Raw genomic sequence first — 17,076 nt, forward strand, 5'->3', positions numbered from 1 at the left:
AATAGAAGATTGATTCTATAATAATACGCAATCTGCATAAATTAAAATATCCTGTTTAAGCATATTGTATGACTGGGCAACGCCGAGCGTCCAGCTAATGATTTACTATCATCACTAGAACAGGTCAAGAAGAGAAAGATATCAACAACCACATCAATGCTTATTTCACCTGTTGTGGTTTTCAATTTCAGACTTGAAACCATATTTAGTACTAAAATCTATCCTGTTTTCATCTGCACCATTCTATTGTACGCCTGTGAAAACTGGTCGATGAGAGCAAGTGGCCTACAAAAGCTTGGAGTATCCTTTGTTTTCTGGCAACAGTTCATCAAAAATACTGTTGTTCGTTATAACTGCAACATATCCTCTTCTACAAGTACTTCTTACAAAACGTCTTCATTGGTTCGGTCACACGATTTGTCATCCAGATGGCTTCATTCACAAAGCCATCTATCAATCCCTTCTTCAGGGTTGTAAAAAAAATAAAAAAATAAAAAAAAAACGATGTAGAGGTCAGCTGAAAAACATGGCTAAGGACGGTGAAACAGGATGCTGAGCTGATCCTGGGTTCTTGCCTTTATGATGTTCGCCGCTGAAATCAAGATTAACTAATGTTGAATAATGCATTTGCCCCCGGGAATGATGTCAAAGAAGTCAAAATGAGGGACGTACATTAGATCAACGATACTCACCGACATTTCAAGACAATGCCTGGTAGAATATTTGGCATCATCTGTGCCAATAAAATAGAGGAGCAGACAACAAGAGAGAGAAGCGGCAACGACGGGCGAGCTAAGTGGCGTATTTTTCTCCACTACAAAAGCACACACCAACCCCCGTTACAAGCGCCGTCATTAATGTTATAACAGTCATTCTGAAACCGAAAAGGTTATTTTGAATAAACAAAGTATTTTATAACCAGCTGTGTTTTTATTTCGCTGCCAAGTGTATATATCGAGACAATGACAAAAGTTGGTTTTAGAAATTATATAAACTGAAAAACAATTTGACAACCGGCCGCAGCGAATATATAATACTAGTACTTGTATCTGCTTCTGCATTTGACCTTCACACCTAGTCAGTATTCGTTCGAGACGCGGTAAATTCTCTGGATGGAGCCAATACAACCAGTAAAGGATGAATGCCGAAACGAGTAAAAGTTAGTCTTTGATGTATGTGTTTTACAAGCTGTTTGTAGAGAATCAATTCTTCTGTTTGCTTATTGTATTGTCATGAGTCAAAATAATCCGATGTGCTTAATAAAGTGTATTTTGTTTTAATCTTTCAAGTGTTTATAAAACAAATGATCTGATTATTTCTATTCAATTTTATATTTTACAGTTGATCCTCTTAAGATCTTTTTTTTTTATCAGGTTTTAATGTGTTTCAACTTTTAAATCTAATCTTTGTTTAATGATAACCTTTTGTTTTATGAATGGAAAGTTGATTGACGTGCAAATAACTGTTCGCTTCTTTAAAGGAAGTGCTAATTTGTTGTCTTTAGTTTTTACATGGAGTTGAATGTCTAGAGGAGACTTACCCTCGCATGTGTATGCAATCTAACGCACTGTTTTGTGTGCAACTGATAAAACTAAAATAGATTAAAATTAACGTTTTTATTTTCTAATTTAAAAAAAATTCTTATTCACTCCAAATAAGATTTACTGCCATTTGGACGTAAGAGGCTACCATTTGAGACAATGTCTACAAAGGTGCTATGTAAAGAGTTATATTTAAATCTCTGCATGTTAGTACAGTCAGGAAAGCAAGAGACGGGGAGAATTCTAAAGTCTAGCAGTTCATGAGAAGAAACTAATAAGCTTTACATCATCTAGGGATCATGAAAGTGAAGAGGTGGGATTTTGTTGCATATCGGGTTAGTTGGAGGTATTCATATCAAAGGGCACAATTTCTACAAGTTTTTTTTTATATCCATTCCGTTAAAGTACTTGTAAAACAGACAGATGCCTTCCTGCTGCCCAACTCCTCACCCAAATTATGTCCTTATAAATCTGCCCCATATCACATACCAGTATTACCTTGTTTGGAATGAATGAAAAATGAGTCATTTTGTTGTAAAGTATTACATCGACAAAATGTCGTCCATTATTGTCTACATTGTTAAAGTTGCTCATAACTCTGTGGGTTACTTCATGTGAAATGACTAATTTTTTTTTATGAACGTGATATCTTAATTGTTCAATAGATCTTGACAAATGTATAATTTAGATTACAAATATCTCTACAGCTGTAATACCATGTGGTCCCCCTAGACAACATCACCAGCTCCAATATTGTTTCTATGGTCTTCTCCTTCTGGCTGTGTTGTCTCTCACATTGGTGGTTGTCGAGGGGGCGCACACATGTCCATAAGTGTTAAAAAAACATGGAGCATTAACTCTGACACTTCCTGCAAATATCAGGTACACTTTGGGTGTGTGTATGCCTCATCAATCTGGCACACGCTAACGTCCACATCTACTGTTGAGGCTGTGTTCATCAGTGAATTGATCAATTTATTTTCTCATCTCCTTCGAGCCATGCTCTACCTTTGACTGTCCAACTGGCAACTATCCTTAACTTTGTCATAACCGTTCCTAACTGTTGTAAAGACTATTGAAAAATGCATGGCCACACCTAAAGCCACCCACACTCTAACTCCTATGTTCGACCTTTTGTTCGTCACACCTTGACTAACAATCCCATTCAGCCTCCTTCGGTGAACAACTTTGTTTCTATTGTTGTGCCGATAAATCCATTTCTCTTATCTTTTGTCATACTTTTTCTCTTTTCTACCCCACTTCCCAACACTTGGAAGAGACACTATAATATCAGATAGGTACAAGTCACACTGGTCTAAATCAGATAATGAGGTTGGGTAATCGATTTCACAGCACATTGACTAAGGAACGTTTCTCTCACTTTCCAATTGAATGTGTGGACTGTTACATCATTCAATTTTGGTCTTGAGCAATCGACAATATTGATCCACTTACAGTCACTGTAACAGTGTCGTCTTTGAAAAAGCCTGGACTCTGCATGTGAACTTCACAATTGCACAATTGCACAAACACTATGAGGCAGGCATTCATGCAACTCATAAGAGCTGTTTTTTGACCAATATTTGAAGTTTCATTTATTCACTCAGGTGGAAATCGGCCGAGTCACTGAAAGCACAGCAAGGGAGTTCATATTATTGAATTTCCAAACAACTTTTTTTGCAATTCTTTTCGTCTCTGTTACAGACTTCCTAAACTAACAATGTATGAATGCATTTGCAGATCAATATCAACTTCTATTAGAAAGTCTATTTTTGTGCAGACCTTGTGGACAGCGTTCAATAGAATTTTTGCCAACACATTTTCAGGATTGCTGCTTTTACAGCTGACCAGGCGATTTTTCATTTTAATACCAATCCAGTAGCTTTAAAAATTGATAACTTAAAGTCGTGTTTCGAGTATATCATTAGACGATTTAAATTATGACTTGTATTTTAAATAAGAAGAATACACAAAAGTATTACAATTGTTTACAGCTGTTTCAAAGCGATGACAAACTACAAGCCCTCATACCCCCTTGACATAATTTCCCCTGACAAATCCGACAAGTACCACTCCTACACAGTAGATGTCAGAAAGCCTTCTACTCTAATAGTTTCCTTCCCTAGAACAGCTAGACTTTGGAATTCCCTTCCGGCTTCCTGTTTCCTCAACTGCACTGACATGCAGAAGTTCAAGTGTAATGTGAACAGACATCTTGCTGCTCAACTCTCTACATAGTATCCCTTCAACTTATATCCCTGATAGTAGTCCCCTACATCAAAGTGGCACTGTGCCTTGTTTGAGATGAAAACGGAATAAAATGTTTTTGTCATGCAATGAAGCTTTTACAAAACATTGAATCGCGTAAGAAATTGATTTTTGTAAATAGCAAAAAAAAAAAAAAAAATACAACTGCCTAGACACCCTGACTAGAAAATGTCGGAGGTACTGCCTAGGCAATGTTTAATAGGCCAGAGTACTCCTTCTTTAGGAGTGCTGGCTTCATTCTCCCTACTTTTCGGCCTTCTGTTATATTTTTTTTTTTGTATTGAGAAGGAAGTAAATATCCAGTTATTTAGTTAAACTCAACTAATTAGATTTAAATTTAATCAATCTGCCCCTTTTTTCTTTTTCTTTTTTTTTTTCTAGATTCATTGTTTTCTCTCTCGGAGAAATTTTCCTTCATCTGTGTTGGTTTATCAAACATACAATTTAGTGCTCTTATTTAAGATTAGCAGGGAGACCTGACGTTGCTCTGGATTGAATGAGAATCAACAAATGTTCCACACTTCCAATACTTTTAAATCGCCCATTTTTCAATCAAATCGATTGTCTGCTTTAGTCTGGAGAGGAAACTTCACGTGCCTCTCTGCAGTGACTTGGTCCACAATACATTGTAAGTCTATATTGCATCGTAAATAATCGGTTGATTTTATAAAATCATATTTATATAATTGCATCGTAAATAATCTGTGGATTTTATAAAATCATATTTATATAATTGCATCGTAAATAATCGATTGATTTTATAAAATCATATTTATATAATTGCATCGTAAATAATCGGTTGATTTTATAAAATCATATTTATATAATTGCATCGTAAATAATCGGTTGATTTTATAAAATCATATTTATATAATTGCATCGTAAATAATCGGTTGATTTTATAAAATCATATTTATATAATTGCATCGTAAATAATCGGTTGATTTTATAAAATCATATTTATATAATTGCATCGTAAATAATCGGTTGATTTTATAAAATCATATTTATATAATTGCATCGTAAATAATCGGTTGATTTTATAAAATCATATTTATATAATTGCATCGTAAATAATCGGTTGATTTTATAAAATCATATTTATATAATTGCATCGTAAATAATCGGTTGATTTTATAAAATCATATTTATATAATTGCATCGTAAATAATCGGTTGATTTTATAAAATCATATTTATATAATTGCATCGTAAATAATCGGTTGATTTTATAAAATCATATTTATATAATGGCTACAGTTAATGTTTAAAATGCAAAAAGTAAAGTATCATGGTTCAATTGTACTCTAAACAGAACATTCATTTTGAACGCGCCCCTGTATTATCAAAGAACTTACTGTTGATTTTATAAGTTGGGCCTTTCTGCTTGTGCAGTGATAAAACTTAAATGCACTTGTGATGTTAGGGTATATAAGAGTGTTAACTTTGGTAAAAATCGAACTGTTTCTTCTTTAATCAGATATTTTCGATTATCAATATTTACTAACAGCATTTAGATACAAAACCAATCTAAGAACACTTCCAAACACAATGTATATTTGCGAGAAATTTAAAAAAAAAAAAAAATCAGCCCACGGGAAATGAACTCGCACCCGCACAGTTTTTTTTTTTTTTTTTTTTTTTTTTTTTAAGTAGAGATTACATTGTAGAAATGTTAATATTTTTGTATTTTTTTTTATTTTGTTTTGCAATTTTTTTTTGTCTTTTCTTTAACTGAATTAACTTTAGTCCGATTCAGAATATTGCATTAATTTTGAATTAACAATAAATTGGTCCTTTTATTTATCTTCTAGCAGGGAGACCCGACATTGTTCGGGATTAAATAATGATTAACAAATTTTCTACCCTCGCATACTTGTATTCTCTTCAAAATTTGTGAAATCACCCATTTTTCAATCAAATCGATTGTCTACTCTAGTTGAAGCCCCATTGCAGTGTACTGGAAGCTTCAGATGCCTTTTTCTGCAGTGATTTAATCCACAATACATTGCAGTCTATATTAAGAGAATCTACTGTTGATTTTATAACATTAAAATAAAATAATGCCTTCATTTCAAGTGCAAAACTCGAGTATCATGGTTCAATTGTGCTCTAAAAAGCATTCATTTGAAATGCGCCCTGCCTTATAAAAGAATCTACAGTTGATTTTATAAGCTGGACCTTTCTACTTGTGCGATGATAAAGCTTCTCAAATTCACTTGTGATGTCAGGTTGTATAAAAGTGTTAACTTTGGTTGAAATCGTATTCCTTCTTTACTCAGATTTTTTTCATTATCGATACTTATCAGATGCATTCCAATACAAAACCTACATAAGGACACTCCCAAACATGTGAACTACCTTCATGTGAATTTTTTTAAAAATCGGACCATTCATTTCTGAGTCTATAAGGAATGAACTTACACAAAGTGTTCTTACGTAGGTTTTGTATTGGAATGCATCTGATAAGTATCAAAAATCGATAAAAAATCTACTTAAAGAAATGAAGTCCGATTTTGACAAAATTTAACACTTTTATACAACCTAACATCACAAGTGCATTTCAGAAGCTTTATCATTGCACAAGTAGAAAGGTCCAGCCGATAAAATCAACTGTAAAGGGCAGGTCATGTTTGAAATTAATGTTTCTTTTTAGAGCACAATTGACCAACGATACTTGACTTTCGTATATTAAATTTTAATTCAGGTTTTTTAAGTTTTTTGACTAAATTTTTTTTTTAATAAATTGTTTATCTTAAACTGTTGACATGGTTATACATTGTCAAAATTTAAGTTTAAAAAAAAAAAAAAACGAACTTATACACACACACACACACACACACACACACACATCATTTGGTTTTGGTATTTAAGGTGTTGTGAGTGTCCCGGTCTCGAGAGTAAGCAACACCAGTCAACATCTCATGTTTGCTTTCTATATGGTTCGATCCAAAGAATTAATACTAATCATTTTTTTTTTTTTTTTTTTTTTTTTTTTTTTTTACATTTTCACCCCAAACAAGGTACATTGCCACTTTGGTGTAGGGGGCTACTATCAGGGGCAGCAACTACTGGGGCACTATGTAGGGATTTGAGCAGCAAGATGTCGGTTCACGTTGCACTTGAACTTCTGCATGTCAGTACAGTTAGGGAAGCAGGAACCTGGGATGGAATTCCAGAGTCTAGCGGTTCTGGGGAAGAAACTACTGGAGTAGAAAGATCTTTTACATCTAGGGATCTCTACTGTGTGGGGGTGGGATTTAGCTGCCTGTCGGGTTTGTCGAGGGTGTCTACGTCGTGGGGGCACAAGTGTCTGCAGTTCGTCAGAGCATTCACCATTAAAATACTTGTAGAACAGGCAGAGGGATGCAACGTTTCGTCGATGGGACAGAGGCTGAAGCTTAAATGCCAGTTCAGAGCCTATCAGATTGGCGACTCTTTTTTTAACCTTGTCTAGGAGTGAGAGACTAGTAGCAGATGCACCAGCCCAAATGTGACAACAATACTCCATACATGGGCGAATGGTGGCCTTATAGAGGTACAGGATACTTTCAGGTGTCAATAGTTTTCTAGCACGGTAGAGAGAGCCTACCTTTTTCGCAGCGGCCCTGGCAATGTTTTCAATATAATTGTTCCAGCTCATGTTTCCTGTGAACGTTAGGCCAAGCAGTTTGAAAAATGTACTCTCAGACAGGGAGTCACTGGCCATTGCTATTGGTGGTAGAGAAGGTTTCTTGTAATTATTGAAGGAAACCAGTTTAGTCTTGGCAGCATTGAATGTGACCATCCATTTATGTCCCCATTCCACTACAGATTGGAGGTCATCCTCTAGTGTTTTTGCCATTTCTTTAGATATGTGTTCATTTGTTTTCCTGTCATGCCTGTTATAGAGTGTAGTGTCATCAGCATATATACCCATCTCAGAGGCAGTTTTGTCGGGGAGGTCATTAATAAATATCAGGAACAATAGAGGTCCAAGAATAGACCCCTGAGGCACTCCCGCATTTATATCACACTGTTTAGATGTTCGACCGTCGAGGACAACCTGGATTTTTCTCTTGTCTAAGAAGAATTCAATCATGATGCCATCAATTCGATTACTTATGCACTTCCTATGTCTTTCACATGACTTCATACCTAGGATATCCAGGCATGTTATAGAGTTGAATTTTATTATATAAAATAGTTCTCTACAGACACATGTTTCACTGTATCTATGGCTCATCAGTGTGGACTGGAGGTGACGGTGGTTAACAACATAGGCTGTCGACCTAGGTGTTCCAAGTTCAAATCCAGTTTGTTCTACAAAAAATCATTTTCACTTAAGATGTTGGCAACCTTCATATGGTCCCTCCTGTAAATCACCGATGTGTTCCTAGAAAGATGATTATTAATACACATGACTATACTATGTGATTGTTACAATTAAAAAACAAGAAATATGCATATATATGCTCTCTCCAATCGTGTAATTTTGTTAGCCTGGAAGGATATGATAATCAAACATGTGCTACAATTTCCTCCAGAAGAGATAATGCTTGGGAGGATAATATTACAACAAAGTGCACTACTCCTCCTCAATAATGGAGACGATAATCATGGAAGGATCATATATTGAGAAACAGATATATTATGCTGCCTCCCCAAAAGAGAAGGTAATACCTGGGAGGATCTCCCATAAAAGGCAAAAGTAATGCTTGTGATTATGGTATCATGGCAACAGAACAGATACTACATTACCTTATTCCCCACCCCAAAGATGGATTTAATACTTGTGAGGATTAAACCAATCTCCTACTACCCTAATCACCCCAATTAAATAATAAAACAAATATTTTCTTTACATTCATTTAAAAATGCCTAGTTATAAAATATTTTTTATAGTTTCTTGGACTTTTTGCTAATGTCAAAGTCTAGTATCTGTTCTCAGCTTCCCCGGTACGGTGACATATTTAAATACTAGAGAAAAAAGTGAAGCACTTTTTGAGATCCGGTTAAATCGTTTGAAGGGTGGGGTGGCAAAGGCAGTTAAATACTGAAAGAAATAAATACAAAATTAGCCGCTTCTGCCCACTGGTTCTTGCTATGTTAATATCCTCTTTTGTTTATAATGGACTATTCCAATCTTTTTTTATTTTTGTTAATAAACAGGTACTGTATAGAGTAAGTGTGGGTGGGTGTTATCAAACAACATACAGTGAGAGGAGAGTGATAGAAACGAAGAGATAAATTACTTGATGGCTTAATTGCAAATTACGGCTAATTAGAACAAAATGGAAGTTTTTGTAAACATAACTCAATCCCAAAACTAATAAATATTTTAGCATATATTTTTTAATTAAAAATGTAAGGAAAAAAATCGTAGGGAAATGAATGGTAATTCAGCGTTAATATAAGTCATCCACGGACTATGGTTTTGTTGTATAACCGTCATCATAATTTGAATGTCAGGCATTTAATTTAATTATGCCAAATAGTAATTAAAGTGAAAAATAATTTATCTTCATATTGAAAATTAGAAACTAGATGTCATTTTTTAATCTAAATCCCATCTTTGGAATATGCAAAGCATTGAGTGGCTAATCCGTGAGTCAAATGGAACGCTCAACTGATTTGTCATTCTCATCCAATAGAAGCAGCTGAAACATTCCCTTTTCATATTTTTAACTGGAGTCAATTTTTTCTCTACCCCTCCCCTCCCCGACTGGTAAAAAAAAAGGGACCGGCTGTTATTGAATATGCACGTTTAATGATGGAAATTCGGTTTCAAAGTTTAGCGTGACGGATCAACAGAAATGCATGATTTTTTTAAAATAAAAATCAGAAAGGGAGATAACTTGTATTAAAAACGTACAAACAAAATTAAACTGAAATGATTTTAATGCATCCCGGACAACGTCAGGTAGGTACGGCTAGTATTGATATAAATTTATTATGACTGTTGTCACTACACCAGAAATTGCAGCTGCAAATTGTGTATGCCTCCTGCATAAATTGCCAACCTTCAAACTCTGAAGATTGCTGACTATCGATCCAGGCTGTCCACACTCGACTCCTGCAAAAACTCTTCACCCTTGGTCACTACTTACATACCTACTTAGTATTATGCTGTACAATCATACTCATAATTTTTTCTTTTTCTTTGCATTAGTCCTGACCTATGATGGGGTCTACGATAATGGATTTTTCTCTCCATTTAGCACGATCACATGGCTTGTCAGAGTCGAGGCCGGTTTTACAGAGGTTATTGTGCAAGGTCATCATTGCCCTTCCTTTGTTGTTTCTCTGCACCTTCTAATTTAAAAGCAAGTTTTATAAGTATTGTCGTCGATCTTCGAAACATATCCAAACTATTTGAGCTGCCATTCCCTCATCTTTCCCTCGATCAAAGTGATGCTGCAGATGTGGTCGAGCAGTGTAATTCTGACATATTTTCATTTCCATTACAGCATATCATATCTTTGCTCTGATTTTCTTATTGTCGGCAAGCACTCGGAGTTGTAAAAAGCGAGGAGTCTTACAATAGTCTGGTTGCTGATCTTTGAATTTAGACATGGTATGAAGCCACTTGATGTAAGGAGCTAAAAAAAATACTATTTCAGGATCCAAAAACTAACCAACAATAAGTATTAGATGAATAAATTCTGACCCACAAAACAGCAATTCTTTCTCCTTTGTCAGAAACACCACTCTTTGAATGTGAGGACTAAAGGACAAACTACTCTCCTTAAAATATGTTTGTAAGATGTTGTTAGACTTTTTCTACTCCGTCTTTATGGAAGGTGTTCAACTGAACTTCATTTTCTAGTTCCTCTCTCTAAGACGTTCACAGCAAGGACTTGTCCTTTTACCACAAATGCAAAGAACTTAACTTTCTTTCACTGTGTGCCTGAAACCAAATGGAAGTTCCATAAAAAGTTTCTTCCCTGTGGAGCACATTGCCAAGAAACTGCTTCCCTGCAGGCTACAACATATTTATATTCAAATACAATGCTAGCAAATACTCATCATAAACCATCCTCCCAAGATAAATTTTGTTTCATTCCAGTCATTTTTCAATCCTCTCATGACATTACTCGTCCTTCATCTGACAATCTATTGTATTAACTGTTGTGGTGCCCATTTTACGGATAATAATGAACTCTTCCACTTACTATAAAGAAAGGAAAAATGTCGGCGTTAATACACAGTTGGGCACAAGTCATGCACTCGTCGTAGTCAGACTGGTATGTATACCAACTCTGGGTTTGCTGTATTTGATTTTCTGTTCAATATTTCGTTTTCACTTATTACCAATTTGTCTTTTTTGTGGAATTGTATGGGGCCACAGCATTAACTCTTGTCCTTGAGTGGCTTTAGCCTCGATAAGTGGTTACTGATTAAAAAAAATACTGTTAAAAAGTGTGATTTAAACAGAAACAAAGAGGGGGGGTATCAAAAATGTTAATTTTATTTCATCGAGTTTTACTAATTAATATTAACTAACGGAAATTCCATGGTGCTATATATATATATATATATATATATATATATATATATATATATATATATATATATCCATCAGTCTGTATAATTTACTGTTAACTCTTTATGACCTGGTTGAACTAATTCGTTCAATCATAAATAAATATAAAGAACGGCATAAATAAAGTGGGGATTGATTCAAACACGCCTTGTACGTATTAGTTCAGTATCTGAGTAGATGCCAGATACCTCCAGATTGCAACTGTCCATTACTTACATTCAGTATGCCGCCATCTGTCTCAGAGAGTGCATGATTTCATTTGTTGTCATAAACACATTTTTCAATCACTATAGATAATAATCAAGGTAAGTTTATGTAAAAACTCTGTTGTAGTTTAACTATTGAACTTCATTATGAAAGAACGTTATAGTGAAAATGTCTTTAAATCATAGTATCATTAACCTTTAAACTAAAATTAACAATAAATATTTCTTAATTATCCACATTATAATTCAGGTCATAAAGGGTTAAAAACTATTCCTTTTGAAATAATAAATCTGAGAGCTAATACTATTAAGAAGAAATGAAATAATTATCTTGGTAACGAAAATACGGACATGAAATTGCTTTAGCGTAATATTATATAGATCAGGGAGACCCCGTGAAAATTCTACAATACTTCCTACATAAATCTGCATAATTTACTGTGACTTTTCTTTTCAAATTGTTAGGGTCAATATTATTTGTAAAAATATGATCCCTTTTTTAAAAGTCTTTTTCATCTACATGATATTTTTTACATAAATGAAGCAAATATACATTTTGTTTTTTAATTTAAAATTGTCGAAATTTAATTTTTTGTACAGCAATAAATATTGTCATCTTGCGATAAAATAATTATCAGCTAAATATTCTTTAAATCAAAACGAATGCCACTCTATTTTACAGTTTCAGTCAACGGAAGATCGATAAACCTTGATTTTGAAACAAATTATTTTGAAGTTAGTAAAGTCTAAATTGTTACTTTAGGGACATTTCATGAGTCACAAATCACCATCTTTGCTGATTTGTCAACCCCCCCCCTCCCAGATGTATGTGAAAGGTTACAATATACATACGAACATGCCTTAGCATTTTAATTCCATTATGATTAAAAATTATAATCATTATTATGATTCTCAAATGACAATTTATACAACAAATATTGTATAAATTTTCTATTGGACTAAAATAAATTTTTAAATTATCTTCCTCAAAAATGTTATTTCTGTCACAGATGAATTTTTGTCTGAATCCATTAAAATTTTATGATCACGCAAAAAAAAAATCTGTTGTAAGGCCAAGTTACTGACCAGACTGAACCAATGCTTACCATTCTCCAGATATGACTTTGAACATATGATCCGCTTATCTTGACTACACACATGACTCTGCGCATAAGATTTCTGTGATAGCACCATGATAAATTTGGCTGTTTATAGCTTCTGCACTTGGACAGATTTGGGTTATCATCTTTATCCAGACTGTTTATTTAAATCAAGAAAGGAGTTTCCGTAAAACATTTTTTTTTTTACCAACTAATGTTGGTATTATGTTTCTGAAGTCTTGAGATGAGGATTGATTATTCGTATTTTTGATTCTTCGGACTACTCTTATCATCTTGGGTGTCATTTTCACAACGTTTCACTCAGTGTAACCTCCAATCTTCTTCAGGTGTATGTTGTCGAAATTGAAAATCTTTGTCGGACTCCGGAATTTGCACAGAATTTCAAACGGAACAGGGTTAGCATGCTCTCGTTCAGTCAGCCATATTTGGGTAGAAGTGCAAAGTAATTCATAATTGTATTTTGAGTGTTGTCTACTCTGAGGATTGAACATGCAATCTCCAGAAAAGTGTAACTTTCAACTGAATTTTTACCAAGTACTTTATCCACTACACCAAGAGTTCAACAGAAAGATTCCCAAGTTCAAGGTCGGAGGTTACATCAACCAAAATGTTGTGCAAATAACACTCAAGATGAGAACAGTAGTTCAAAGAATTTAAATAATACGAATAAATGTTGGTTTCCAAAATTCAAAATTCTTTGTGTATAATCTAAATTTTTAATCGTTTGCTATTTATCTTTGTTCAAAAGTTTCAAAATCGGAACGTCTGTTTTTACAAAATCAAAAGATCAATTCAATTTAGAATTTATTTTATTTATATATTTTTTTTTTTACTAAAGAGTTGCCACTTAAGGTTAAAAGCCACTCGAGGATGACGGTTAATTAGTCAGTTGAATGATGTATTAAAAATAATGAATAAAAGTGTACTACTTAGAAAGTCAGTTTTTGACTTACTTGCTGACATTGAATTTGAAAATCCTAGAATTCATTTTTTTTTTTTTTTTAATATATTAGAATATGAGAGAGCATTTTAAAAGTAATGCCTCTTTTTATTTTGCTAAAATGGATCAGAGGGAATTGCAAATTGCATTATGATGACTGAAATTTATACATTTATAGCATCAAACTTTCATCTCTCTGTTGCAGATAGTGACGGTGTGAGACTCAAGAAAACAACCTTTATCATGAGAAGCAAAGATACATTATTGAATTCTTGGCAAAAGCGCATTGGGAATGGTGCTGACAATGTAGAAAAATAAATTTTTGAACACAAAAAGTTGTTTTTAAATGGTATTACTCCTGTTTATGTAGCTCTTCAATGTTTTCAGTTGAAAAAAAAAAAGGAGGCGTTACTTTTGGAACGCCCCTTCATATTTAAAATGAATGTCATGAATCTAAGATTTGAACTGTGGTTGCCCTAATAATGACGACACAAAAATGTCACGGTTTAAACTAATGTATTTTCCTTTTTCTTTTTTTCTTTTCAGGACGACACAAATTGCAATAAGTGCTTTCTTGGATACATTTCAGAAAGTAGCCGATATGGCTACTGGTTCTAGAGGTAATTGGTACCTTATTTATCTATTTCTGTTCTTTTCAAAGATTTTTTCTTTTTTCCAAAATTTACCTCAAATCTCTCTTGTATGACATGCATATTACATTTGTTTTTTTTTTTAAATATAATTCCATCACCATTATTATTTATGACACAATTCTTGATTATTTACAATAGTTCAGTCATTGCTTAAAGTGTCTTTTTGTAATTAATGAACTTGTAGGAATTTTTTAATACAAACTAGAAAACTGGAACTTTAAAAACAATTTTTTAAATTGCTTGATGTGGATTTTAAAACTTATAAATCTATTATAAATTATAAATGAGCGTGTACCACATGTGACATACAATAAGCACACACATGAACACATACACAAGTGTATATAGTCCGTCAAAAATGACAGAAAAATTTATCCTTGTCAAGTGTTAATAGACAATAACGTCTGAATTGGTCAAGTAAAAAAAGAAAGAAAATGTCTAACTGGAAAATTAAGAGAAAACAAATGTATACATCGTTACAGAAAATAAAAAAAAAACATCTTATGAAAATAATTCAAGACGAGTGGGTTGTCGGACTTGCTATTTACTTTCATGAATCCTGTAAATATTTGAACTGAATTCGTCAGGCATTTTTTTTTTTTTTTTTTTTTTTTACGTACTTTTATAATGGAATATATATATGCACACACACCTTGCTTTGAATTATAGAATGGAGTGTAAAGAAAAAAATATATACATCTATATTTTTTCTTCCAACATCAAATATAACATTGGCAGCCTATACACATACCATGATAGTATGGAAGTTCTCATGTTTCACTTTTTTATGATATTCAGTAGGATATATCTAAACTTTGCCTTCAACACTCAATGATCATCACAACATGCTATATATTGCCACAGTTTAAATTCATCTGTTGTGTGTATGTGAGATATATTTATATACATATATATAGAAAGAAAATTAAAGCTGTAAGTTGAACTTTACAATCAAAATTTATTGTTCGACTCAATACTCTAAAAAAACAATTTACAAAGTCTTTATTCTGCAGAGTTTCAAAGAATGCTATTCTTGTTATTCTTCTCATCAGAGGACAAAGAAATCAGCAAATTATATTTGTAGCAATGCTAGAATTTGCTAAGGCATTAAGTGAAACCGCAATTTATTGTAGTTATAAATTGCCAAATTGCTTATAATAAGCTCTACTCTCTAGGGCGTATTGAGCTTTTTTAATCAGTTGGGATTAAATTTTCTATATATAAATACTGTTATTTATATTAGTTTGAAGTTTAGCATTACGTATATATGGTAAACACTACATCCCTTTGATTTCATTAAAATATATATATATATATATATATATATATATGTTACTTATAGACACTAGTGTTTCATGTTTTTGTAATCATCAGTGCAGGAAGGGCTGGTTGCCACTGGTCAAAGTATTCAAACCCTGTCATGAAGCCACCTTTTCGTCTATTAACAAGGAACGTTACACCGGCCACAAGAATTAAGGGAAATTTAATATTTATAAAGCTAAATACAGGCATAACGTTAATAAGACAATGTAGAGTGATCGAGTGACCAGAAATCGCAATCTCGCACAAAATCAGCCAACCGCTTTTTATTTCTCAGACACTACTCGACTTAAGAACTTCTTAAAGGTATAAAAAATAATTTTTTTTATACCTACAGACACAAGTATTTGGAGCCATCAATGCTTGTTTTTCTTATATACTTAGTTTTTCATGCGATGTTTTCATCAGTTTCGTTTTTTTTCAATAATTGATATTTGATAGAGCGGTTTTTACACTTTAATCAGATATTTCATGGTGGAAGATGGTGTGTGTGTGTGTGTGTGTGTGTGTGTGTGTGTGTATATATATATATATATATATATATATATATATATATATATACACACACACACATTTTATTGGTTTTCTCCCTCCTATTAGAAGAGCTTATCTTTTAAAAGCAATGAATTTTTTAATTTTTCTTGCTGAAATACTTGATGTTAAAAAATTTTGTAAATTTTCCATTTTTATTTTCATCATTTCAACATTACGTATATTAATGCTCTATTTACAATATTGAGAATTTCATTTTAAACAAGATATCGCAAGTTGAAGTTAAAGGGAATTTCTCTATATTTACACATTTTTGCCCTCTAAACTCTAGGCTGGTTTGTGATACCTACTAAAAGTAAGAAGTAATCTCTTGAGTATGATATAAATTTTTCATTATTTAAAGAAATTTTTTTATATTAGAAGTTTACTTATTTTTTTAATACGTGATTTATTTCAAAAGCGTCAAATTTATCCTGTTTTGTGGAACGAGTACTTGAGTTGTCCTTGAATAATAAAAAGTATATTAAGTTCATTTTTGTACAGTATATTTTGTAACAACTCTATTGACCTAAGAATTGTCTTTGAATCGGAAATCGTCTCAGACGTGTTCATAAGGAAGGAAATGTAAATCTACTAATTATATCTGATATGAAAACGTTAACATTGTATTATACTACTGAATATGCACAATTCCAATTCATCATGAATTGGAATGAATGGTACTTTGACTCCATTAACCCAAGAAATGTCACCGTGTTCTGAATTTCACTATAGAAATCCATTCAAAATTTTAAATAATGGATATTGTGAATAGTTTAAAAGCTTCGCTGGCAGAATAAAGATATATTCACATGGTCGCTGAACCATATATATAATCAATATGAATTAAAATTGATGGATTAATGTTTCTGATATTTAAAACCTTATCTAATATATAAAATAAAGTTTTTGTCATCAATAGCTTTTTTTTTTTTCTTACAAAATCATTGTTTGATTCTGGTTCGTTAGTTC

At 32.9% G+C, this 17,076-nt stretch overlaps 1 protein-coding gene across 50 annotated transcripts in view; it reads left to right on the forward strand.

Annotated features, from left to right (window-relative positions):
- Positions 1-17,076, forward strand: part of LOC145246585 (protein MTSS 1-like) — a 395,811-nt gene that overhangs the window by 166,107 nt on the left and 212,628 nt on the right. For 26 of the 50 annotated variants that reach the window (XM_080108203.1, XM_080108204.1, XM_080108206.1 and 23 more), the window contains exon 3: positions 14,147-14,223. In XM_080108203.1, the coding sequence (XP_079964329.1) occupies positions 14,147-14,223 (77 nt within the window). The remainder of the gene's footprint in view (positions 1-14,146; positions 14,224-17,076) is intronic. The other 24 variants (XM_080108226.1, XM_080108201.1, XM_080108236.1 and 21 more) reach the window with 1 other exon arrangement.

The sequence above is a fragment of the Euprymna scolopes genome, chromosome 24, assembly GCF_053919585.1.
Source record: "Euprymna scolopes isolate OS-2025 chromosome 24, ASM5391958v1, whole genome shotgun sequence".
NCBI lineage: Eukaryota > Metazoa > Mollusca > Cephalopoda > Sepiida > Sepiolidae > Euprymna > Euprymna scolopes.